The sequence below is a fragment of the Phascolarctos cinereus genome, unplaced genomic scaffold, assembly GCF_003287225.1.
Source record: "Phascolarctos cinereus isolate Bilbo 61053 unplaced genomic scaffold, phaCin_HiC Scaffold_8;HRSCAF=390, whole genome shotgun sequence".
Lineage (NCBI taxonomy): Eukaryota > Metazoa > Chordata > Mammalia > Diprotodontia > Phascolarctidae > Phascolarctos > Phascolarctos cinereus.
Genome location: NW_027556291.1, coordinates 31,401,979 through 31,427,186, shown reverse-complemented (window position 1 = coordinate 31,427,186; position 25,208 = coordinate 31,401,979). Strand labels below are relative to the sequence as shown.

General features: G+C 40.2%; 1 protein-coding gene across 6 annotated transcripts in view; it reads left to right on the top strand.

Annotated features, from left to right (window-relative positions):
* AFF2 (ALF transcription elongation factor 2) overlaps window positions 1–25,208 on the top strand; it is a 499,551-nt gene that overhangs the window by 203,324 nt on the left and 271,019 nt on the right. For all 6 annotated transcript variants that reach the window (XR_002322059.2, XM_020974795.2, XM_078147880.1 and 3 more), the window contains exon 3: window positions 3,914–4,807. Coding sequence is in view for 5 of the 6 variants with exons in the window: in XM_020974795.2 (XP_020830454.1) it covers window positions 3,914–4,807 (894 nt within the window). In the remaining variant the exon portion in view is untranslated. The remainder of the gene's footprint in view (window positions 1–3,913; window positions 4,808–25,208) is intronic.

The following is a 25,208-nucleotide window of genomic DNA, read 5'->3' as shown; positions in this document are numbered from 1 at the left end:
CATACAGAAAAATTATATTTAACTTTAGGTAGTTTAAAAAATTCACACTTACATCCAAAAACCTAATTATGTTAAAAGTGAGCAAAATTGGGAAATGGACCTGGAAGTAAAGCAAGAATGGTAGATGAGTCCCTTTTTCATACCTCTGCAATGGAAACTAAAACTAAACTTGTCTAATTGAAAACAAAAGTGGCCCCCTCTGTTGGTCCTAAGGCCATACTTATAAGAGCTAGAAAGAGGGGAAGATTTTCCTGCATTCTGCTGCCTGTGTGGGGAGACCTGTAGGGAAAGGCAAATAAAAAAAGTGAAAACTTATGAAATACAAAATGGAAATGTTATGGTTCCCCCTCTCAGCATGGATATTTTTAGATGGTGATCAATTTTAGGTAAAACCAGCAACCATCTAAGAGTTTTGAACACTTGCATCATCATTCTTGCCCTTAGCACCATGAAGTCTTCCTGTTTTTAGTTTGGCTTTGGCTCCCATCCAGGAGGTTCGTTGTATAGCTCTTGTTTGTTCTTGGATTGGAATATAATTTCTACTACAGAAAAAAAAATGATCAAACTAAGGACTCTCAATGAATAAAAATTATTTCTAGTTAACTCTACCTCCTAAATATATCATGCAAAACTCCTTCTGAGAATCAGCGATTATTTTATTAAGGAAAACCCTGAAAGTTAACTTTTTAATAATAACCTTTAACATGAATGTTATAGAAGATGCATTTCCTATGAATAAGCAAAATGGGGGCACCAATGTGACATAATGGATGGAGGGGGTAATCTTAAAATCAGAGAAACTTGAACTCAGGTCCTGATTCTGATATATATTGTCTGTGTAACCATAGGCAAGTTATTTAACTTCTCACTGCTCAAGTTGTCTAATTCTCTAAGAGTATGAGTTTGTATCAGTGAAGGGAGTTTCCACACTGGGAGTTCTCTACACTGACAGAATCACAGATCTGGCCCAAAACAGTATCAAGCTAGAATTTTGTAATTTACCTATAATATATGTTATAGTAAAAGATAGAGTAAAAAAGCATTTTACTTAAAAATAAAAACTTAAGCATACAGATATAGTTATTTTTGCTTAATACCTGAGATAACTGAAGTATTTCTCTTGATGCTTCAGATACTTCTCTGGAAATATATTAAGTCTCTCAACCTATGAAGGTACTATTTAGCACCTTGTGGTAGTTTGATACATCTTACCTTATGGGAATCATCTCATTTAATACTCACACCAAGCCTGTGATGTAGGTCATAGAAATATATATATATTTTTTATCATTCTTTATCATATTATCATTCTTACAACTAAAGGCTCAGGGAGTTTTTGACTTGCCCAAGGTTACACAGCTAGTTCAGTAGAGTTGAGATTCAAACCCAGGTCATCTGACTTAAAATCCAGTATCAAAATGGCTACTAAGGCCAAGGCTTCTTTTTCCCCCTTGTGAAATACTTAGTTTTGCCTATTTTCCATGGCCATATGCCTTCTCCCTACTCCCAGTCAATGATCTCCTCCATACATGCCATCACTCACAGATTGGACCTAGTTCAATTCAACAGCCCACTTTATGCCAGGCCTGATGCTAGGTCCTGGGGAAACAAAGACCAAAATGAAACAATCTCTAGCTTCAGGGGGATGCAGCAGGTGAACAAGTAAGTAAATATTAGGTATACAAAATAATCCAAAATCTTATCAGGAGGGAGACAATGCTAACAATTATTAGGCTCAAGAAAGGTCTCCAGTAGAGTTGAATACCTGAAATGTGCTTTGAAGGAAGCCAGGGATTCTGTGAGTGGAGGCAAGGAAGGGAATATCTTCCAGGCATAGAGTACAGCCTTGCCCACAAAGGTGGAAGACTGAATGTTTTATACAAGGACAGCTAGCAACTTAGGAACATAGAGTGTGTGAATGGGAGTAATATGAAATAAGACTATAAAGGTAAATGGGAAGTAACTTGAGGAGGGCTTTCATTGCCAGACTGAAATGTGTGTATTTCCACTGTAGCCTTGTTCTTTTGTGGGAAAGGTAAGGGTAGGTATGGTGGGATGACATGATTAGATCTGTGTTCGTGGTGAATAATGGATTGCAGAAGGGAGAGGAATACCAATTAGGATGATATTCCAATAGTCCAGATGAGCTATGATAAGGCCATAGGAGTAGAGCTAAGGGATAAGATGCAAAAGATGTTGTGGAGGTAGAATCAATAAGACTTGGCAATCCAATATATATGGGGGAGGGAAAGGAAAAAGACAGTGATGACACTGAGATTATTAAGCTGTGTGACCAGAATTATACTAGTATCCTCGATAGAAACAGGAAAGTTTGGAAGAGACTTTGGTTTTAGAGAAAATATAGTGATTTTTGTTGTAGACATGCTGAGTTTGAGATAACTGTAGGATATCTGGATGGAGATATCAATGACAGAGAGTGATGTGAAAGTTCATGAGAGGGTTCAGTGCTTGATACATAGATTTGGAAGTTGGCCGTTTGGAGATGATTGAATCCTTGGGAGTTGATCTCCTGGAGATAGCATAAGAAGAAGAGGAGCCCACCACACAGTCGTGGGGGTTGCTGGTAATTAACGGCTAAAGTGATGATTATCCAGCAAGGGAGACTCATAAAGAATGTTCAGATAGGTAGGAAGAAGAAGACCAAGAGAATAGTGTCCTGGAAGCTAAGGAAGAAGAGAGTATTTAGGAGGAGTTGATGGTTGACAGTGGCAAAAACTGCACAAAGGTCAAGTAGAGTAAGGACTGGGAAAAGGTCATTGGACTTAGAGGGTAATTGTTTATAGATAACCTTGGAGAGAACTGTTTCAGTTCCTTGGTGGGGTTAGAAGCAAAGTTACAAAAGTTTGGGAGGTGAAGTCATATAGACAGCAAGTGTAACTGAGACTCTTTCTAGGAGTGTGGCTGTGAAAGGGAAGAGAGATGGAGTTCAACAGTTTGAGGAAATGGTATGATAAGTGAGAAAAAGCTTGCTGTGTATGGTGGTAGGCTAGAAGCCACTGAATAAGGAGAGATTGAAGAAGAGAAAAAGAGATGGTGGAGTGCAGATGGAGCAATGTTAATACATCACAACTACTTCAAAAGAATTCAAAGCAGAAGGACTTTTAGAAACATAATTTTTGCCTTTGCTTTGTTAAGCAACAATTTAGTTGATGACATTTTGCTACAGGCTGTTGGAAAGACAGCAGTGTTGTTTGAGGCATTGTTTGCTGAATAATTGCTGCCATTTCAGAGCAAGTAAATGGGAATCACCATTCTGAAAACATTGATACTCCCAGAACCTAAAGTCTGGGCCTGTGCATTTTTGTGGTTCTTTTAATTTAAAAAAATGGATTCCTCTTTAATCTTTAGTTGACTGAAGATTTTATTAGTAGATGACATGTCTTCAGCCCTTGCATCCTCATCTACTCTAGTACAGTAGAAGTGCCACTTTCTTTTTTTAGTGGGCTAAACATTTTACATGACAGTGTAGGTTGGGAAGGCAATAGTTAAGAACGTACAGAAGAAAAATGTTCCATTGCCAGTCACTTGATTGATTGGTCAGAGTTATGGATTACTTTTGATCTAGATACCAAATGTCACAACTCTCCTCATGCTCATTGACATAAAACTAAATGATTTTCACATAAAAATCATAGAAATGGCATAATGTGAAATTAGCTTTCAACTAAAACGCCTGAAGTATACAAATGTTAATCCTTCTAGTTGATTTTATGAGGCCATTTTGAATACTTGTTTCTTTTCTTACCTGTGAAAACTTTGAAGTTGTATGACCATTTGAACTTACTCTAATTGCTAGTCGTTTGGGGGCATCTGTTTGAATCATTAGCATTATTAAGCACAAACCTATTGATTCTTTCTCTCCTTTCTCACCCCCATCTTTTTGTTACTTTAGACAAACAAAGGTGATGCACTTGCCAGCCGAGTCCAGAACACGCTGGGAAACTATGATGAAATGAAGGACTTATTAACCAATCATTCCAATCAGAGCCAACTAGTGGGAATCCCCAAGAATTCTGTACCCCAGACTCCCACTGAAAAAAACGAACCAAGCTTTTTTCCTGAACAAAGAAATCGGATGATTGCACCTCATCAGGGCGGTGGCCACTCATCGACATCAGTGCCTCCCCCAACTTCAGTGACCTCGAGTTCAAGTGTATTACACAGTCACCAGAACATCAGAAAAGCAAGAACCGATTGGCCACGGGCTAGTCACAGCTCCACCATTACACAGGCAAGCCAGTCTACTGGTCAGCCAAGTCGAATGAAACACAGCTCTTCCCTCGATCAGCCTCAAGGTAGATTCGAAGACCTGTTCAGCTGTCCAGGTGAACAACCCAAAAATGGAGGAATGGAGGATGCCAGCACAACAGCAACAGCATCTTCTCATTCAAGAAGACTTAGTCATTCAAAGTCCAGTGGTGGAGAGCCTTCTTATAAAGAGAGCATTCAGTGCCCGTCCCCAGTAGATTTTGAATTTTTAGCAAATGGGCCTATTTCTCCACTCCCTTCCACATCTTTACTCTCTGCAGCCAATAGTCTTGCAAATCAAAATTTCCCACAAGGCCTTTACTGCAAAACAAGCATGGTTCAGCAGAAGCCTACTGCTTATGTGAGGCCCATGGATGGTCAGGAGCAACTACCAGACTTCTCCCCCACACTGAAGCCGATGCTTGAAATTGAGAGTGGATATTCAAGTCAAACATTTGGGACACTGCTGGAGGGAAAACCTAGTGCAACCACTTCAAAGACTAAACTCCCAAAGCTCACCATCCCTCAGCCAAATGAAGTAAGTAATTTTTTACAATTCTGCATTTTTTTTAGTTGACTGTGTTTACAGTCAGTTCTCATTTAACTCATTGAGCAAAAGATACACGAGAAGCTTCAACGTCCCAGTTTAACCCTTTCTCTTCAGTGGAAGGGTTAAACTTCTTTAGCGAAAGGGTTAAACTTCATGACTAATTTTTTTTTTTTTTGGTCTGGACGTGTGATTTCATGGGCGTAGGGAGCTTCTGCTGTGGAAACTCCTTCCACCGATGCAGATCAAGAGCTTGTCTGTAACATATGCTCTTAGGGAATTTTCTGGGCCACTGAGAGCTTCAATGACTTGCCCAGGCTCACCCAGCTAGTTTGTGGAAGAGGCGGAACTAGAACTCAAGGCTCCCTGACTCCAAGGCCAGCCTTCGAGCCGCCACACTGAGCTGTATTGTTCTCACTGATCCCTGGTCACCAGATAGAGTCCAGTTTCACTATTTTGGAATTACAGGAGGGAAGGCCAGTCTGAAAGGATGAAAAATCTGAATTACATATTTTCCCCCCAAGAAATGTACTTTTAGTATTTTTAAGTACAGTGCAGATTAGTAATCTTAGTTTATACATGAAAGGAAGAAAGGTCACAGCTAAGTTATAATTGACAATAGGTCTTCGCTAGATAAGAATGTAGCCTAAACATAAAGATGCCACCATGTGAAAGAATGAATTACTGGAACCAGAAGGTGAAGGCATATTTTAAGAATCTTTAATATCCTTAATGCTTGCCTGGTTCTTTCTAGACAAACTGGTGACATTTATTGAGACAGCCCTGTCCTCTTAAGGCATGTTGGCTTATCCTAGCAAAAAGAAAATGAGCTGATAAATGAATTCAAACTGAAGTGCTAGGGACTCCAGGAGTTACCTCCTCTGGGAAGCACTGCATGCTAAAAGACAAGCCTGGAGAAGTCAATACTTAGCCTAAAGGAATGACTAGCTAATGGTGGAGTTTCAGGTACGGGGTACCTGTGGTTGGCAAGGAGAGGATTTTTTGTGGCAGAGTGGTCTTTCCTAGTACCTCTCGCATATACCTCATAAGTGACTGCCCTGCACACTTATCTGTGTTTCCAGCTCTAAGTGTTTGATTGGAAGCAACAGGATCCACCAGACATGAAATCACCATTATTTTTTTTCCCCAAATAAGAATCATGTATGAGGTATTGGAATTATTGGGATTTCCAAAATTCCTGGGGTTTTATAGGCTACTTGATAGACAAGGCTCTTGTCCCTACTCTACCACTATCGATTATAGTGTCCTTGGACAAGTTACTGACTCTCTTTGGTCCTCAGTTTCCCCATCAGGAAAATGACAGTGTTAAGCTTGGATGATCTCTTAAGTATCATTCTGTCTTACAACCAAGCTGACCACCACCCTAAAGATTTCTCTGGTTCTACATTTCAACTCTTTTTTTTTGAGTCCTACCCAGAAGATAATGATGATTTCAGAGGATAGATCCACCAAAAGGGAGGACTGGGCTGTTTATGGTGTATTCCAAATGTTAGTTTTTCATATATTTTCCTTTCTGAAGACTTTCTACTTTTTGTAACAGTTTTTCATAGATACTTGTTTGTATTGTCTGTATCATAAGGTGAAATGAATTTTTTGAAAAATAAATTGAACTTTAACTATTTTCCCATAATTTGACTGTAAATCTGACTAATCAGAATGGTATTCTATAGAATTTTGTATGTTTGTAGATAAATCTCAATGGATAATGTACAATATTTTATGGGATTTCAGTCCTGGAACTTTTCTTTTAAAGGTATGACTTTGAAGAGGAGCACTCTGTAGTGGGTTGGGATATAAATTCATCTCTTGTCCTCTCCCTTTCCTTTGGTAGCAGTTGTCACCAACTTCTTCTGTTCATGCCAACCACTCAGGACCAATCAGGAAATGGCACTGCCACGAAAGGGCTCTCCTGGAGAACCCAGGAACCCAAATAGGCATTTGGGCCTAGGACTATTTCAACAGTTGAATCGAATTGAATCACCTCCCTTTAATAGTATTTCAGAAGCAACAAAAATAAACAAAACCTTAATAACACTAGGCCTGACCTAGATTTGAAAATTCCTTCATACTTTGGCTGGAGGCTGTCATTGGGAGGAACTGAGTTGCTACCGATGTGAGGTCTGCTTTTAAAGCAGTGCTTCAGCAAAGTCACCTTTCATGATGGTTAGCCAAGGAGCTGAGTATGGCTATGAGGTAAAATATGTAAGAAAAAAAGGCCCCTGTCTGAGGAATGGATGTTGTCTCTAGAACATCCTCTTGTGGAAAATGGTTCATGTGGAATAAAGGCTTAATAAGAAATCAATGAAAGACAAAATGAAGAAAGCAGGGGTTGGGGGAGGGGAGGAGTGGGTAGCCATGCTAGATAAGTAAGGTTTTAGAAGGGAAGGGACAAAAGAGAGCTTTAGTGCTCTGAAATGGAGAGTTTCTAGGTTTTAGAGAATAAGGTGAACCAACACCATGATGAAAAGGAAAGGAAATAAGGTATAAGGTGGCCAAACAAAGGAAGAGCTCAAAATATAGGTGGAAGTGTGGGCATAAACATAGACAGGGTGGAGTGTTATGCAGTCTTGTGCCTAATGGAATTTATGTGGCTAAAACTCTAACCAAGACTCTCAAAATTCACCCCATTAAATCTTGATGCATTTTTCAATAGCACTTAAATTCAGTACTAGGTCCCGGCGCCAAGAGTTCCAAGCATTGGGACTGGTTAGTCTAGCTGTCTCCAGTTCTATGGTAAAAATGGAGTGTTCTTTTGAGGGATTGTGCAAAAGCATTTATTGATGAAACACTCCAATTTTTTTCCCCTTGCTTGAAAATGTCAAACTCTGGTGAGAGGAGCCTGGTATATACATCCATAGCATGAATTTTTTTGTTCTGAATCGCTCTTCAGTGAAGTCTATCAGAAAATCTACTGATAAGCAGGTATCTGAGTTACAAGATCCCAAACTGTCATTGAAAGATTGGGGGAGGAGGGGGCGCAGTTACAGGTGTTTGCTGTTTCCAGGACATTCCATAGCTTCTTAGCATTTTCATATTAGGAGTAAGAATGATTGAGTTTTAGCCCATTTTATTGTGAAAGGTCAACTTTTCAATTAAGAGTATTTTCTTTGAACCAATCACTTGTCCGACTATTTTAAAACTTGATGTTACCGTATTTATTACCATTCCAGACAGCAACAAAGACTGATGTGTTTTGCAGTTGGGCTTGGAATAATTTTCTGGGAACTGCATCTGAAAACAGTAAAAGACCTATTTATATCAAGTGGAAGTAGAGGGTTGCTTGCAGATGGTGTTTTATTAGAAAATGCGTTTGTTAATAAATGTAGCTTTGTACGTGATTACATTACAGATGTTTCTGTTTATTTTTACCTTAGGATAAAAATCTGCTGGTATAGACAGCTTATATACTTTGGTCCAATCTGTCATTAGGATTGTTTGGCAAGTAAATAATTACATTTTCACAAAAGCACAAGCGATAGAAAGGCAGATGCAGGCTTGAGTTGCCCCATCTATTAAAGTAATGGTCAGGTTAGTGAGCGCTCTAAAGTGCAACAATAATATGGCATGCCCTCTCCTCAAAGTTCATTTGCCTTGGGATTGGCTTATTCATTTCCTTCAAAACTGCTTCCTGCTCTTATCATTTAAATGAACCTGATGTGAACACAGGGATTTGGCTTGAGCTTTTTCATGACTAGCTTTGTCGCCCAGATGAAAAATGAGTATTCCCATTTGTGGCTGTAGCTGCTTTACTTTATATCCTGAGTCGTGAATCATATGAGTATAATTAACTTTATTTATTAGGAAGTAAATAGTAAACTCTAGTCCTTTTACCAGGGACTGCCTAGAATGTCATTAAATGGCTTTGTGGATTATGGATGTGCCCAGGGAGCTCCGCAGAGATGATGCATGAGGTTCTGCCCAATGAAAGGATGTCTTTCCATTCGCAAACAGAACATACAGTCTGAGGTTCTCTGTTGGAGTGCATCGTGAATTTTATTTACAGTACATTTGGAGGGAAAGCATCACTCAATTCAAGGCTATAGCTAACTGGTTTAATTTCAACTTAATCAGAAATGACTACGCACCAGTGACACTCATAACTCCTTCATTCTGATTGTAGACGTTAGCTCTGTTGTCACATTTGTTTCCATGGATATGTGGGAGTGAAACAACTTTATGGCCTCTAATAGGATATACAGCTATAAGAGATGTTAGAGATTAACTGGTCTAATGCCTTCATATTACAGAAGAGGAAACTAAGGGGGTAGGGAGCAGAACCTAGGCCCTTTGATTCCAAAACCAGTGGTATTGTACTGGGTCTGTATGCTAGACACTGTGCCCTTGTGACAAACAATAAAAGAGCAAGTGGTCATGGGGTACCTAGTATCCCTTGAGACTTGGAAGATGATATCTGGATCACAGATCCTATGCCTTCCATAGTTGGAAGGCATCTTCCAAGCATAGGGAAGTAGATGCCATCAGAAAAGCTGAGCTTGTTCACATAAGCCAAAGAAGCATCTCTTTCTTTGGTCAGTCTTTTTAGAGTGGAGGCCAGAGTGGGGAGTTGACTTAGGATTACCAGATTGAAATGTTCAGAATATTAAACATGAACAAGTGTCTAACCAGAGGCCACAGGTTACTATTTCCCAAGAAGGAGGAGGAGTCATAGTCTTAGGCTGTCTTATTGCACACTGGCTTGACTAGATACCAGAAGCCAGAAGCGAAGCATTCCAGTTGTCACTTTTATCCAAGACATTAACTCTCTGCTGGGTATCCCTCATGTCTTGGGAATTTGGACCAGAGCCAAGTGATTTCTTCCTTGGGCTGCTCTCTAATCTAGGACAGGATGAAGCAGTGAAATATAGCAGAATTCTATCAGCCACTGCTTCGTCCTCAGCTGCAAGAATGTGTGTTAAGCCCTGAGGTATGAGGCCTGCTACAGTCTAATTGGGAAAGATAAAATGACCCTCCAAAATGAAATGACCCTCCAAAAAAGGAGAAGCTAGATGAGCAGTACAGAAAAACTGAGCTAACAGAGCTCAAAGGCAACCTTTCTGTGGGGGATGATGAGGAAAGGCTTCATGGATAATGTAAGATGTGAGATGAGCCTTGAAGGATGGAGAGGATGTCAACAAGTGAGGAGGGGAATGAGAGGCCTTTCTGGAAAAGTGGGCTGGGCCTCACATGACCAATGAGAGATACCTTTTTCATTCACAGCCTTACTTGCAATGAAATCCATGGGGAGATTGTTGCTGCTGCCTTAAGACATCATTGTGAGGGCCTTACCTTGCTTTCTATGCTTCCTGAAGGGACTTTCTAATGTATTATTCTGCTAGTTGTTCCTGAACTATTGATTCACCCAGTAAGGGCTTACATTTTAATCTCAGCCCCCAACATCAGCAGCAACAGCAAGCTCTGCCTTTTCTGATTGGTGGTTTCTAAATACACATCACTATTATAGCTTATGTCCAAATCTGCTCATTATGAAAGAAGTGAGTGTATCTTGAAGTGCTTGGATTTTCTGCATTTTGCTTCCTCTTTAAGTCTGGTGTCTGCTATCTCAGGCATAGGGATTAATTTCTGAGCTTACGTGTCACCTCAGGTAATAGTGGGTATGTGGGAAGCACACACAGAGTTGAGCACTCTATACCGCATGCTGGCTGTTATCATCACTGACTTACTTACACACTTGATGGTATCTGGGTCCTGAAATTCTCAGCCAATTTTTGGCAGTGTCAGGTTTAACAAACAGTTCAAATCCCAATTTTTGATGTACTTTTGTGTGTTTTTAAGTGCCTTCATTATTCAAATGGGCTAATTCCACATAAAACAGTAGCTATTTTGCGTAGTTCATGTGGAGCCCAAGCAGACACTGAGAGGCAATGGGCATAGTGGTTAGAGTGTTCGACTTGGAGTCAGAAGGACCTCTAGTCAATTCTGTCTCACATACCTGCTGGCTCGATGACCAAGTGCTAATAAGTCATTTCATTTCTCCTAGGGGCAGTTTTCTCTTCTGTAAAATGAGGAGAAGGATAGCATCTACTTCACTGGTTACTGTGAGGCTCAAGTGAATTATTGCCTAGTATATGAAATACTTTGTGAACTTTAAAACTATGGAAAGGTTAGCTATTATTATTGGTTTAGTAACCCAGATAAGGAGGCTTCCCCACCCACCTACAACGTTTTCTATAAAGCAACTATAGAGTCAGCTGAGCATGAAAGAAAAAATATACAACCCTTCCTAGAAGTTTGTGGGCTTCTTTGGAAGATGGGTTAAAAATATGGGCCACCAACAGTTTTTACTTCTTTTATATCTTGAACATGAAGCCAGTAGTCCTCAATTTTGACTCAGTCTAGAGGATAAGAGTCTCAGGCTGCATTGACCATGCAGGGAAGACGAGAAATTTCCTCCTAATCCTTTGGTCCCCACCCACTAAAAGATAGAAAGCTTCTATTTTCCTTTTTCTTCTAGGGAAATATTTGAACTGATTAAGGATGCAGATGAGTGTTAAGTTTTTGTCATGTATGTTCCATATCTTGCTGTTGTCACTGGGATACTGATTAGCTTAGGATTTTCTGGGCCAGTCATAAAAAAGCCTGCTCTCATTCTTCATTAAGGAGTATAGAAAATGGGCAGGTAGATAGAGAACCATATTAATTTGAGCCAAAATAGTAAATGCAAAGGGCTTTAGAGAAGACTTCTCTAACTATTTATAAATTTTCAAAATCAGTTTCATATGTTATTTTTAATTGAATGGAAGACAAGCAATCTTTAGTTTTTTTAATGCACCCCTTTAGTTACCATCCAGAGTATCTAATAACAAGCAGACTATATTTCCATAGTATTTTTCATTTTCAAATATCTGTCATCTCATTTAACAGTAATAATTAGCTCACATGTAGCACCTCTGTGAAGTAAGTGTTGCTGTTATCTCCACTTTATAGATGAGAAAATTGAGGCTTCGAGAGGTTAATTTTCACAGAGCTGGTAAGTGTTTGAGGTGCGGTTTAAACCCTGATCCTCTTAACTCAAGAGTTTAGCACTCTCTCCTTAACACCAGGCTGCCTCTCTTTTGATGCCTACAATGGCCCTGTAAATTAGTCGGTGAGGGTATTGCTATTGGCGTTTTAGAAAGGAGGAAACTAAGCCACAGAGGTCATATGACCTGCCTGAGGTCATATGGCTGCTGGAAAGCAGAGTCAGGATCTGAATCCAGGTCTCCAGACTCAAATCTATTTCATTCTGTAGCTTATGGTATACTTTTGTTTCTGTGGGCAAATTTTCTTTCTCAATGCTTTTGGAATGTGAGGAATGAGCTGAATCTAGTCTGAGTAGACATTTCCTTTTTGGGTTCATATTTCAAATACAGGGGGTTCAGAACCAGAATTATTTTTTTTCTTGTGATTTTAAAGTTCACAATAATGTGCATTTCATTGACAAATATGGTCAGGAGTCATTTTCTTGTGATATTTTAAATGTGTTCCTCATACATAACTGAGCAGACCTTTTCGTCCAGTCTTCCCTTGGTTCATAAAATTTCCAAGGTTCTATCTTGTTGTTGAGATTCCAGTAACAAGAATCTTTCATGGAAATAACCTGATTAGGAGCAGGCTTTTTGGAACTAAATAAAGAGACTCTCCACTAAGATAACTATAACATATGGGGATGGAAGCAATCAGATACAAAGCAGTAGTGAAAGTAATTGTTACTGATGAACTATCAGCTTTCCCAGGTATCTGCCCCCTGGCTAAATGAACTTCACCAGAATTGCCCAGTGTCATGAACAATAACCATAGCTGAGTGATCTGAGATTTGGGAGGCCTGGGTTGTAGTAGGCAAGTCACTGAGCATCACTGGGCCTCTGAAATGGGGCTAATTTCTGCCTCGTCTGCCTTCTGGGTTCTGAAATGGGATCTGGTCAAGAAAAACTCTTCGAAAACTGTTCAGCGTGGCAGATGTGCACTTTGGCAATAGCATTTTTCCTAAATATTACCCAATACCAGTATTTCCCAAAGACATTGGCAGTCAGTACATATCAGGAGAAGATATGGAAGGGATAATGACTGGTGTGGAGCAGAGGGGAAGATCACCTCTGGGAAAACTTTATGAAACTCGAAGAGGCTTCCAATTTTTTTTTAAGTGTTGCTCCAAGAGTATGGATAATACTCTATAGAGATAATTTGTTTGGATCTGAAAGGAACCTTATAGGTCACTTAATCTAACTCAATCAGTCCCATTTTACTGAATGAGGAACTAAGGTCCAGGGAGATTATGAAGTGCCCTTCGCCCAAGTACTCAGCAGTAGAGTTGGTATTAAGATACACATACTCTGACTCTGCCATCAGCCTTCTTTCCACTACAACATACATGTATGTTCTTCATTGAATTCTTTCAACAGACATTGACTAACCTCCTTCTACATGCATGACACCATGCCTACAAAGGGCTGTGGGATATAATTCAGTGAAGTTTTTCTTTTTAAAAAAATACTAATAAATACGAGCATTTCTTTCTATACAAAGAACAGAAAAAGAGGAAACAGTGTAGGGAACCACAGTTCTCCATTCCATACAGTTTGCTTTTCAATGGTGGTTTACACAAGATGTCATTTACCTTTATGCCCATTTCTCTCAAGTGCAGTTGTCAATTTAGATAAGCTGTTTGTGACCATTATTCTGGAGCTTTCTTCAAATGTTCTAGTTGTCTGTCATGTTGATAGCAGATGATATTAAGTATACTTTTGAGAAAAACAATTCTAAATTCCTGAAGATCATGGGAAAGTTATTTCTCTGTGTACTTCCTGCAGATCAAATATATATCATAGGAATATAGATGTCGAATTGGAAGGGATTTCAGAGTATAAACTCATTTCTTAGATGATAAAACTAAGGCCCTGTTCTGTAGATTGCTGCTATCTACAGAATTGCCACATGTGGACTCTTTTTTTGCCTGTCTCAGAATCCTCAGAATCCTATTTGCACATGGCAAATAGTAAATGCTTAATAGAAATGTTTGATGGCTGACCTGCTAAATGCATTGACTTTGACTCTGATTTTACTGTGATCTCAGCCTGAGGGCTCATTGTACCATCATTTCATTCACAAATGTCAATGGCCATCATTTTAATTTGAATAAAACAGTGACATTAGTTACAAATCATTTGGTTATATGGCAAATGAGAGTAATAATAGCTAACATTTATATAGTATAATTTTATCCTCACAACAACTCGTAAGAGGTTTTCATGATTTTCATGATTTTTCCCATCTTACTGATGTGGAAACTGACTCAGATCAATGTTAAGGGACTTGTAAGTGTTTGAGGCTGTATTTGAACCTAGGTTTCCTGACTGCTTGCCAGCCCGCTCACTCTCAGGTGCACCACCTAGCTACTTGAAAGAAACAGCATGATGAAGCAGAAAGTGTAATGGACTTCAGGTCAGCAGACCTGGGTTCAAATTCCATGTTTTCCACTTACTACCTTAGTGATCTTAGACAAGGACTCAGCCTCTCTGTGCCCCAGTTTCATCATGTAAAATTAGCTTTCTGGATGAACTAGCATCCTTTCCAGTTCTAAACCTGTATCCCTGTGATATGTGGTCCAGAGGAGGTTCACAGAGAAATAATGTTTCCATGTCTTTCAGGACTTTAGAATTGATTTTCTCAAACTTCAGATTGGAATTTTTCCTGAGCTCAATGATTGAGAACAGTTGCACAGAAATTCACAATAAATATTTAGCACAGATGAAATACATATGTGCTAAGGAGGTACAGAATAAAGGCCAGCTCAGGGTAGCTACCATCTGAGAGCCCTTGGAGGAAGTGAGCTTTGAGCTAAGTTGTCCTGAAGGGGAGAAGAGGTCAGGTTAACTCATGGACAGAATGAAGGCATGATGTGTGGAGGAGGTGTGCCGAGAAAGGAAGGCCTAAGATTGGAGGAGGCAGTAAATAGTCTGGTTGAGCGGAAGCTGCCAAACCAGGCTGAAGAATGAATGGTAAGAGATGATAACAGATAGCTAAAGTTTGGATGTGAGCCTCAGATGCACCTCCAGTGTTCAGTGGTAGAATCTGATGATGTAAGCCAATAGAGGGAGTCCAACCACGCATCAGTGTGGGGATTAGTGAGTCACATTCTTTCAATTGCAGAGAGGAGGAAGATGGATTATTTTTCCACCCCCACACTCATTCCCTCCAAATATGCCCCAAGTTATGCAGTGTGACATGTGCTTCTGGCTGTCTTTGATCTCCATGTGATCTCCATGAGCTTAGGGACTATTCTTTGCGTCCCTGGGGCCTAGTGCTGTGCCTGGCATGTAGTAGGTGATCAATAACTGTTTGCTGAGTTGAGTTGTGTATTATGTCACAGATTGCCTGCACCTGTGACTACCTGCGCCTGAGTAATGGGCCCAGCACCAGCTGGAGAGAGAGGGCTGGGCCTGGCTCTGGAGACGTGGGGCATGACTTCCAAAGACGGATGCCTGCTGCTGTTGAGGAATCTCTGCACCTACTCACTTTTCTCATCTAGGGGAAGCACCTCCAAGAAAACTAACAGGTGGAGTTGTCTCGTATTCTTTTGGATCCCGTTCTGCCTTTTAGGCTTTTGGTAAGCTCTTACTTGCCTTGATCTCAGTTGGTGGTTTGAGAAAAATTAATAGGTCAGACTCTTAAGTCCTTTCCTTTTCAACAACAAATTTATCTAACAGCAAATTCTAGGAATTACAGCTTCTTGGATACTCTGGGGAAAACTTTGGGCAAGGGACAACTCGGTCAGGACCAACAGAACAACAGCCGGCATTTCTGTAGCCCTTCAGGGTTTGCAAAGTCCCATGCAGTTAAGGTGTCCGGGATCTTATTTCAAATGCTGCATGCTTTTATTTCTCAGTCTACACTGTTGACTTGTGATGTTCTAAAGCTGAAGATGTTTCTGTGCCCATTAGCACAAAGGCACCTGAGCAGAGGGCACCTTAGCAATGCCCACTGCACCTCCTCCCAGCTCTGACAATCAATGGTCTTTTCTGCTCTTCTCTTTGCCTTTTCTCGTATTGCAAAATGTGCATCACAATACTGTACAGAGATGGTGGGAAATTGATTAATATAAATGAAGTGCTGCTTGTTGAAAATACTTGTCTTGATAAAAATGGGAATTATTTTCTGATTGCTTGAGGGATTTATATCACATAAATTGCCTCTTTTGTGTTGCTATTTAAAAATGAATATCTTTCTTTGGGAGTAATTTATGGAACTTTAGAGAATAGGAGACAATACATGGAATAACTTCTGAAAAGAAAACTGAACTGAAAATTTCAATTTTCTCTAACTTATGGATTTCATTGTCAGATTTGTAGCCTTTTGAAATCCAACTAAACTACTTTCCAAAAGCTTCACACTGGAATGAACCTGGAGAGGTGTCTTTAGTATTGTTCTCGTCCAAAGTAAGCTTTGTCTACACTAGCAGAATGGACTGGAGAGCCATGACAATGCAGCACGTGCTCCAGGTCCTCGAACTGACATGGAAGAAGAAATGGTTCTTTTGGATTTGGTCGAACAGAGATTGAATCCTCCACATTGACTGTGTATCCCCAAACTGATGGATTCTCTTGACCTCATTCCACTTGGCTTAAGGAGCCAATGCTCAGTGTTTCACTAAGGAGCAATACCCAGTTTCTCAGAGCACCTTCCCAGAAAAGGACAAATGGGATGAAAGAGGAAGAAGGGAGATTTTTCAATAATAGCTAGCATTTATGTAGCATTTTAAAGTTTATTAAGCACTTTCCATGTCAAGCCATTTAGGAAAGAGAGGAGTAATAGTTTTCCTTAGACATGAAGAAAAGTTCTGGTATTTGTGATAACAACTTTCAGCTGTTGGGTCGAATTTCTGTACCTGATCTGTGTACATATCTCACCTGTGTACATACCTCATTAGAGCTGGTCACGTCTATTTTGCCCTTGAGAAAATGGAATTTCAGAGAAGTGTATTTGCCCAAGGTCTTGTAGCTAGTCACTGGTGGATCTGGGGACTAGACCAAGCCTTTTGGCATCCTTCTTCTTCAAGCAGGTAGAGTGTTGTACATTTGGCTCTGTGATCTCACTGATGGGAGCACCCCCTTCACCAGGGAGAGTCACAATCCATTGACACTTTATCATTGCCTCTACCCTAAGGATCTTCTGTGGGGTTTCATTATTTCTTTTTCCTTTTTGTGCAACTGCATAGAACCTTTTTGTGCAACTGCATAGAAATAAATTGTCCTTTCAAAACTGGAAAAGTATTTTAAAAACCACCAGTGATGTTTTCATTTGGGAATGTTTTTTTTTTAACCTATTAATAAAATGATGGAAAGTTGAATATATAGCTTGGTCCCTTCCCATGTATTACACTCTAGGTTAAAAACTCTTTGATTAGTAGAGGACAGCAAGCATATTACCCTGGATTTAAAAAAAAAACCTTAAAAAAAAAGCTTCTTTATTTTGGCTTTGTGAGAAAAAGGAATTCCTCCCACATAAATATGTTCATTTTACTTTCTGGGAAGAAAAGAAACTGTAACTACAGTATGTTTTGGATCTTCCCGAAATTAGCATTTGGAGCTTTAGAAGACCAAAAGAGTTAGTGCTAATAGCTTCAGAAGAAAGCAGAGAACAGTCTACTATATATGATTCAGCACTGCTTCCACTGTTCAGTGAGATTTATCAAAACTCAGGGTAGACTTTTCAGTGCGTTAATTGGTAATGCTTTGGAACATGAAAATACGTATTGATTTGGTAATAATAAATAAGTGAAGAAACCTCAGTTTTCTTTAGTAGGATTTAATTGCAATGGAATATGTTCTGTGTTTAAGTAGATAGGCACGAATGTCTTCATTCTTTCCTAACTCCGCAACAATATTGCACACAAAACGATGTGCTGAAACCAACCCCAGCTGTGTGATCACTCTAGAGTCAGTATCCCTTGATTTTTTGAAATTGAAATTGACAATCTGATTGTATAGTCACTAAAGATACAGAATTAAGAAAAGAAAAATTCCTGTAATGGTCCATTTTCAAATTTCTTCTTTGTAGTGATAGTAGTGGTGATAATAATAGTAACATAGTAATTCACATTTGCATAGCAGTTTAAGGTTTGCAAATGCCTTGAACACATTTCCTCATTGAATCCTTACAACAATCTTTTAAGTGCTAGTATTATCACCTCTATTATACAGTTTGGGACACTATGATTGAGAGAATGAAATCGTTTTGCCTGGGTCCAGCACTTAGTAACTGATGTCTGAAGTGGGAGTTTAAACCAGGCCTTCTTGCTTCCCAAGTCCAGCCTTGTATCCGTTATGCCTTTGTTCATTAAGATGATTCAAGAGTTTGAACTAGAAATATGCTGTGCTTCCTGCTTTGTCGAAGCCCTGATGCATTTTTGTCTACACAGTCCATAGGAATATGTAGAGCTTTATTTTATCCCAAGAATTAGTGTTCATTTTCTTGGCAATGGGTGAGATCATCCTTACCTTTAAAATTTAAAGGCATAAAAATGACTTGAGAACAGGGTTTAGGAGAACACATATTTATTTTGAATTGCCTTCTTAATTATTCATTTAAGTAGTTATTTGCAAAAGAATCTTGCAAAAAAAATGAAAACCACAGCCTGAATTGCTTTCTAGATCAATGGACTTGGTTTCTCAGTTGGGTCAGTAAAGATCCAAGAGACCTGAGATGTCAAGGCTCATGTAACAGTAGACAATGACGCCAATTGATATTGGCAATCTAAATATATTTCCATTCAACAGCACATGTTTGTTCTTATGCATTGTGATCTTGAAGTGATGGCATATTATTTTCTCTGTGCCTTGACCCTTTTCCCTCCCTGATGGGTAAAATCCCAGAGTCGTATTTCATTCTAGAGCCAGTTTTGGCTTGCAAATTCACCAGACGAGCATAATGGAGGGTTTGCTTTAACGCTTAGTAAATTCTTAATGCCACTGATGCATTTTTACTTTAAATATGCATGGGGAGAAGACTTATGAAATAAGCAAATGATTAGAAATTAGGGTGTTCTAGGTTTCATGAATACAATAATTTGCACAATCCTGGGCTCAACAAAGTCACTATCCATAGGAATAGAAGCAATAAAATTATCCTTCCTGTACTGTTTTTTAAGTCAAAAGGCAAGATGTATACTTAATGGAAGCATTAATTAATCATTTTAGACATTTCCTAGTCATTTATTGAGTATCTCCTGGATGTATGATGTGCCTAGGTAAAAAAATAATAATCCTAATACCTAGCATTTATATAGTCCTTAAAGTCTGCAGAGTACTGTAGGACCTACCTCAGAGGATTATTGTGAGAATCAAATGAGATTATATACATATATATGTGTATACACACACATACATATATATTCAACAAACTTACAAAGAACTTGTATTTATTTCCTTATTAATTATCCTTTGATCATGAGAGAGGAGGGCATTTGAAAGTACAGGAGAGCATCCCTGTGAGTGGATTAAACCATTAAAGATCAGAACCAGGAAAACATTTCTTCTGGTCATCATGGTCTTTGAACACACTCTTCTTGGGGGGAAGAGACACTCTTTTATTATTTTATCACGGGACACAGGCAGACACGATAAGTGGGTCTTGTCTTTTGCTGACCATAAGAAATGTCAGTTTGAAAACATAGCAAGAATAGGTAGACAAGCAGGCCCATTTGTGGCCAGAGTCTTTAATGTTGTTGGGGATAGACAGTAACTTTTTTTTTTTTTTAGTAAGAAATGACTTAAAATGATAAATATTTTGTCATCCTCTCTTTAATCCCTTAAATGTAGTTTGCTTCTGTGCTTCCATTTCGGTGACCTTTAGCATTGTTTTACTGGTTCCTTAGCTTCTGTGTATGTTTTGTCATCAGAGGTTGAGCTCCATTGTCTCTTTTCAACGTAGGACAAGAAATCAGCAAGATGTCAGGAAAGAGCCCTGGACTTGTAATGAGGACACCTGTTTTTAAGGCCCAGCTCCTCCCCACCCCCATTCATTGGCTATAGGAACCCTGACAAATTGCTCTACCTCCGAGACTCTCAGTTTCATCATCTGAGGAGCTAATAATACCTGCCCCGTCTACTTTAAAGAGTTTTCATGATTATTAAATTGAGTCTTTCAATTCAGCAAGCATTTTAAGTGCCTACTGTGTGCAAAGCACTCAGTATGCTAGATGCTAAGGATACAGATATTCAAGCAAAAGGAGTCCCTGTTTTCAAGGAGTTTTTTTTTTTTGTCTATGTTTTACTGTGGGTTACCAACTTTACCTGTATTAATAAGTCCAAGATAATTTGAAGAGAAGGAAAAAAGCATTTATTAAACACCTGTTATGGGCCAGGTGCTATACTAAGTGCTTTCCAAATATCTCATTTGATCCTCACAATAATCTTGTGAGGTAAATACTGTTATTGTCTCCTTTTTACAGTTGAAGAAACTGAGACAGGAGGCAGTTAAATGACTTGCTTGGGGTCACACAGCTAGAAAGTGTGTGAAGCTGGATTTGAACTCGGGTCTTCTTGACTCCAGGCCCAGCATCTGGTGCCATCTAGCTACCCAGGAGAGAGTTGAGGTGATCGGGAAAGAATTCCCCTAGAAAATAGCACCTGAGCTGAGTCTTGAGGAAAGCAAATGATCAGAGGCTAAGGTGAAAAGGGACTGCAACCCAGGCATCCAGCAGAGCCTGTTCAAAAGCATAGAGGCTAGAGATGTTGAATTCAAGGAATGACAGCACAATTTGCCTAGAATGTGACATGTTCTAAGAGGAATAATGTGAAATAAGCCTGGAAATAAAGGTATGTTGGACATAGACTGTGAAGGTCTTTAAATGCTGAGCTGAAGAGTTTGTGTTATATCCTAAGAGTAGAAGGCTTGAAATTTCTTCAATAGCAAATGACACAATCAGATCTGTGCTTTAATTAGTTGATTTTAGGCAGCTGTATGGAGGGTGGGTTAGAACAGGAAGTGACTAGAGGCAGGGAGGAAAGTTCAGATGCCTTTGTATTAGTGAAGCAGGAGGACCTGACCTAGAGCAGTGACCAAAGTAGAGAGAAGGGACAGATATAAGTAATGTGGTGGAGGGCGAATTGACAAGATTTGGGAACTGATTGGTTGTGCAGGATGAGAGGGATGGAAGAGCTGTGGGTGACTCTCAAACTGCAACCGTAAATGACTGGCAGAGCATGGGGGAATCCTCAACAGAAATCAGAAATGGGGAGGTGGGGATAGCTTTAATGTTTGATGAGTTTGAGATGCCTAGAGGGCCTAAAGGTAGTGATGGTTGATGTGGTGACATGGGCTTGGAGAGAGAGAGAGAGAGAGAGAGAGAGAGAGAGAGAGAGAGAGAGAGAGAGAGAGAGACAGAGACAGAGACAGAGACAGAGAGAGAGAGAGAGAGAGAGAGAGAGAGAGAGAGAGAGAGAGAGAGAGAGACAGAGAGAGAGACAGAGAGAGAGAGAGAGACAGAGACAGAGACTAGAAATTGAGGTCTGGGAGTCATCTGCAGAGGGACGAAGGTGGAACTCATAAGAGCTGATGAGATCACTAAGACAGAGGCTGTAAAGAGAGAAGAGTGCCCATGGCCTATGGAGAGGGTTAGAGATGGATGAGGATCTAGCAATGGAGTCGTCAGACAGGTAGAAGGAGAACCAATGACAGCAGTGTCTTCTCATAATTGTCATGTAATGTTGTATATTACAGGCATGTGCATTGGTATCGTATAGTAAGCTGTTAGCTGGCAGCTAGGGGGCACAGTGAAAAGAGTGCCAGGTCTGAAGTCAGGAAGACCTTCTTCCTAAGTTCAAATCCAGCTTCAGACACTTAATAGTTGTGTGATCCTGGGCAAGTCACTTCACCCTATTTGCCTCAGTTTCCTCATTGGTAAAATGATCTGGAGAAGGAAATGGCAAACCAGTCCAGTACCTTTTCCAAGAAAGCCCCAAATGGGGTCACAAAGAGTCGGACACAACTGAAAAATGACTGAACAACAACAAGGACTAGCCCCTTGAGGGGTAGGGACCAGGTCTTAGCTAATTTTTTTTAATCTTCTTAGCACTTAGCTAGCACTTAACATCTGTGTCTGGTGTATTCTGGCTAAGTGCTCTTTCCTTCTCTGTAACCTCTTTGAGGAACCACAAGCTGAGGAATGAGAGACAACACCTGCTGGGACCTCACCTAGTGAAAAAAAAGAGCCTGGGGTTTTCACAGCCTCTGGGGCAGGGGCACAGCAGGTGTTATTTGCAGCTGGCTGGAACCTTAGTCCAACCCCTTATTTTAATAGATGAGGAAGCTGAGGCCCAGAGAAGGGAAATAATTTGCCCAAGGTCACCTAGTTAGTCAGTGGCTGAGGCAGGATTAGACCCCAGATTTTCTGAGCCAAAATCTAACCCCTTTTTTTTTTTTTTACTGTACCACACTGCCTACAGGGTATTGAAAAGACTGGGAATATGTTGTTTAGGAACTAGATACAGCAGTAACTCAATTTGATGATGGGAAACCAGGGGCCAGGGTTTCAGAATGGCACATCAGACAACTGTTCTCCAGGAAGCAACTGGGTCCAAGGACTTGGTTCCTATAGCTTTTAACAGTGAAGATGATATATCAAAGAAGTACAATAAAAACTTGTTTACTGTATTAAATGTTATATTTCATTTTTAAAATTTTCAATATATTTTTTGCACATATTATCTCTTTTGACACTCACAACCTCCTTTGAGGTGTTCAGGACAGGTGTTGGTATCCACATTTTGCAGATGAGGAACTTGAGGAACAGAGAGCTTGCCCAGGGTCTCATCATTAGTAAGAGGCAGAGTAAGGGCTAGAAACCTGGAATTTTCTCATCTCTGTTATAGATGTGATTACAGATTTATGGCAGGAAGAGACCTTAGAGGCCATAGTCCAACCCCTTGTGACAAACTGAGGCCCAGAGAGGGGAGGTGATTTGCCCGAGGTCACATAGGTGGGAAAGTCAGGATTTGAACCCAGGGCCTCTGAATTGAAAGCCAATGTTCATTCTATTGTATCAACTTACCTGGCTGAGAAAATTATTTGAATTTTTTGGGGTGGGTGGGAGAGAATGCCTACTTTACCAAAATTGTTGCTTACAGGTCTACCCACTTTGGGTATATTCAAACTCAAAATTTGCCTGTACTGTTGTCTTTTCCTTTGGCCTCTTTTCCTCTTTGTAGATGATAGGCACAGTTGGCATGGAGGGGTCTTAGAGTCCCGGCCATGTTTTTCTGATGGTTTCTGTGAGTTGGTATGAGGTGGGAAGGTCTGTTGGTATATAGCAAAGCCTTAGTCCCCATGATTTATGTCACCCTTGTATTTTTACAAGTTAACAGACTTTTGTTCACAGACTTTTCAAACTCTCTCCCTCCCACCACAGGAGAGGGAGGTGGGGAAGGAAAGTGGAAGAAGAGAGAGGACTGTTCACCAAGTAATGGCACCACATGCTTTATCTCTTTGTAGTTGAAATTTGTCTTCTATCTTTGCATAGGAGCTGGGAACACTGGTAGGGGGCTTTGTGCCTGTGTTAAGGAGGTCACGTTGATGAGGTGAAAATTGACCCAGGGCCACTTTCCCTCCTTGCCTTCCCCCATAGGTAACACTAATCCTTGTAGCTGCTCCAAGTAAACACTTAACCCAGATGGGTCTAGGGCCGCCTGCCCACTCCCTGGAGCTCCCCTCTCTAGGAGCTGAGCACTTCAATGGGAAAATGAGTCTGAGTGAGCAAGTATCAACTTACAACCTCAGAATGCACTGATTTGGTGAAGAAAAAAAAATCAAGTTATTGAAAATGAATATTGTTTTATGATAAGCACAGAAGGGAAACGTCTTCATTTTGTTGAATGTCTGAACTCTTTTTAGCTCATCTTGGTTGCGATCTACTCTTCTCCGGGCATTCTCTGAATTATCTGTGGTTGGTGGATGGTCTCAATGTTTACACCCCAGCTGTTAAGTGGGAGAAGATATCAATGGGAAAGCAGGCGTAATGAAAAAAGGGGGTGGGCGTCGATGTTGTACTTCAGGGAGAATAACTCGAGGAGTCCAGAAGTCTTTTCAGAGAGATGCTTCTCTAGGTGCTTAAGTTCAAATGAACCTGTGCTAAAACTCTAATTAGAGTCAAGTCTAATGTGAGTCACTTTTCCCTTTACAAGAATCGTGGAGAATAAAAAGTGTTTTCCTAGATTGCTGTTTAAATCAGATCATGGAAAGTGCTTCAGTGGGAGAAAGACACTGAAAAACAATGATTGGTGGCTGCAAGTAAATGAGTTATTAGCTTGGCACCTCATTGAGGCCTTTGAAAAAGAAACATTCAAGCCAGTGGACAATGTAGGTGCACAATGCTAGAAGTGATTGAGAGGTGCTGATGGAATAATGGGCTGGATCCCATTCCATTCTTCTGCGCACTTCATCGTCCATGTCCTCAAGGATCTTCCGATCCAAAGGGAAGGATATGATATGTACAGAATGAAGATAGAGGAGAAGGTTCTGGAATTAGGCTTTGAGGAGGATGAGCAGAGATTTAGGGGACACAGAACTATGTTATAAGTGGGGCTCACCTTTCATTGCCCAGGAAAAAAAAAATCTATTAGGGATTTCAACAAGCAGAGGTGAGGAAGAAGTATTTTCTAGTTATTGCCAGCCAGCGTACATCTAGAGATTGGTTGAAATGCAGAATGAATGAGATGGAGTAGCATGATGTAAGCCTGATAAATTAGGTTGGAACTGGTTTGTAGAAGTCCTTAAATATGAAGCTGAGGAATTGGTGTTTGCTAGTAGGGGTAATAGGGAGCTACTCGGGGTTTTGGATCAAGATAACGACATGGTTGCGAGCAACTAGGTGGCTCAGTGGCTAGAGTGCTGGGCCTGGGGTCAGGAAGACCCAAGTTCAAATTTGGCTTTAGACTTACTGGCTATGTGACATGGGGCAAGTCACTTAACCTCTGTTTGCCTTGGAGCCAGGTCATTGGTTCAGTGGCTAGAGCACTGGGCTTGGAGTCAGGAAGACCCACGTTCAAATCCAGACTCAGACACTAGCTGTGTGACTGTGGGCAAGTCACTTAACCTCTGTTTGCCTCAGTCCACTGGAGAAGAAAATGGCAAGCCACTCCAGTATCTTTACTGAGAAAACCTCATGGGCAGTATGGGTCCATGGAGTCATGAAGAGTCAGACACGGCTAAACACCAACAACATCAGAAAAATTATTTTGGAAACTGTATCATGATTGGATTGGAGAGGGGAGAAATTGGTGACAGGGAGATCAGATAAATAGCTATTGAAATAATCCAGGTAAGCAAGACATAGATAATAGAGATATTGTATGATTTAACGGCCTTCATTTCTATTTGA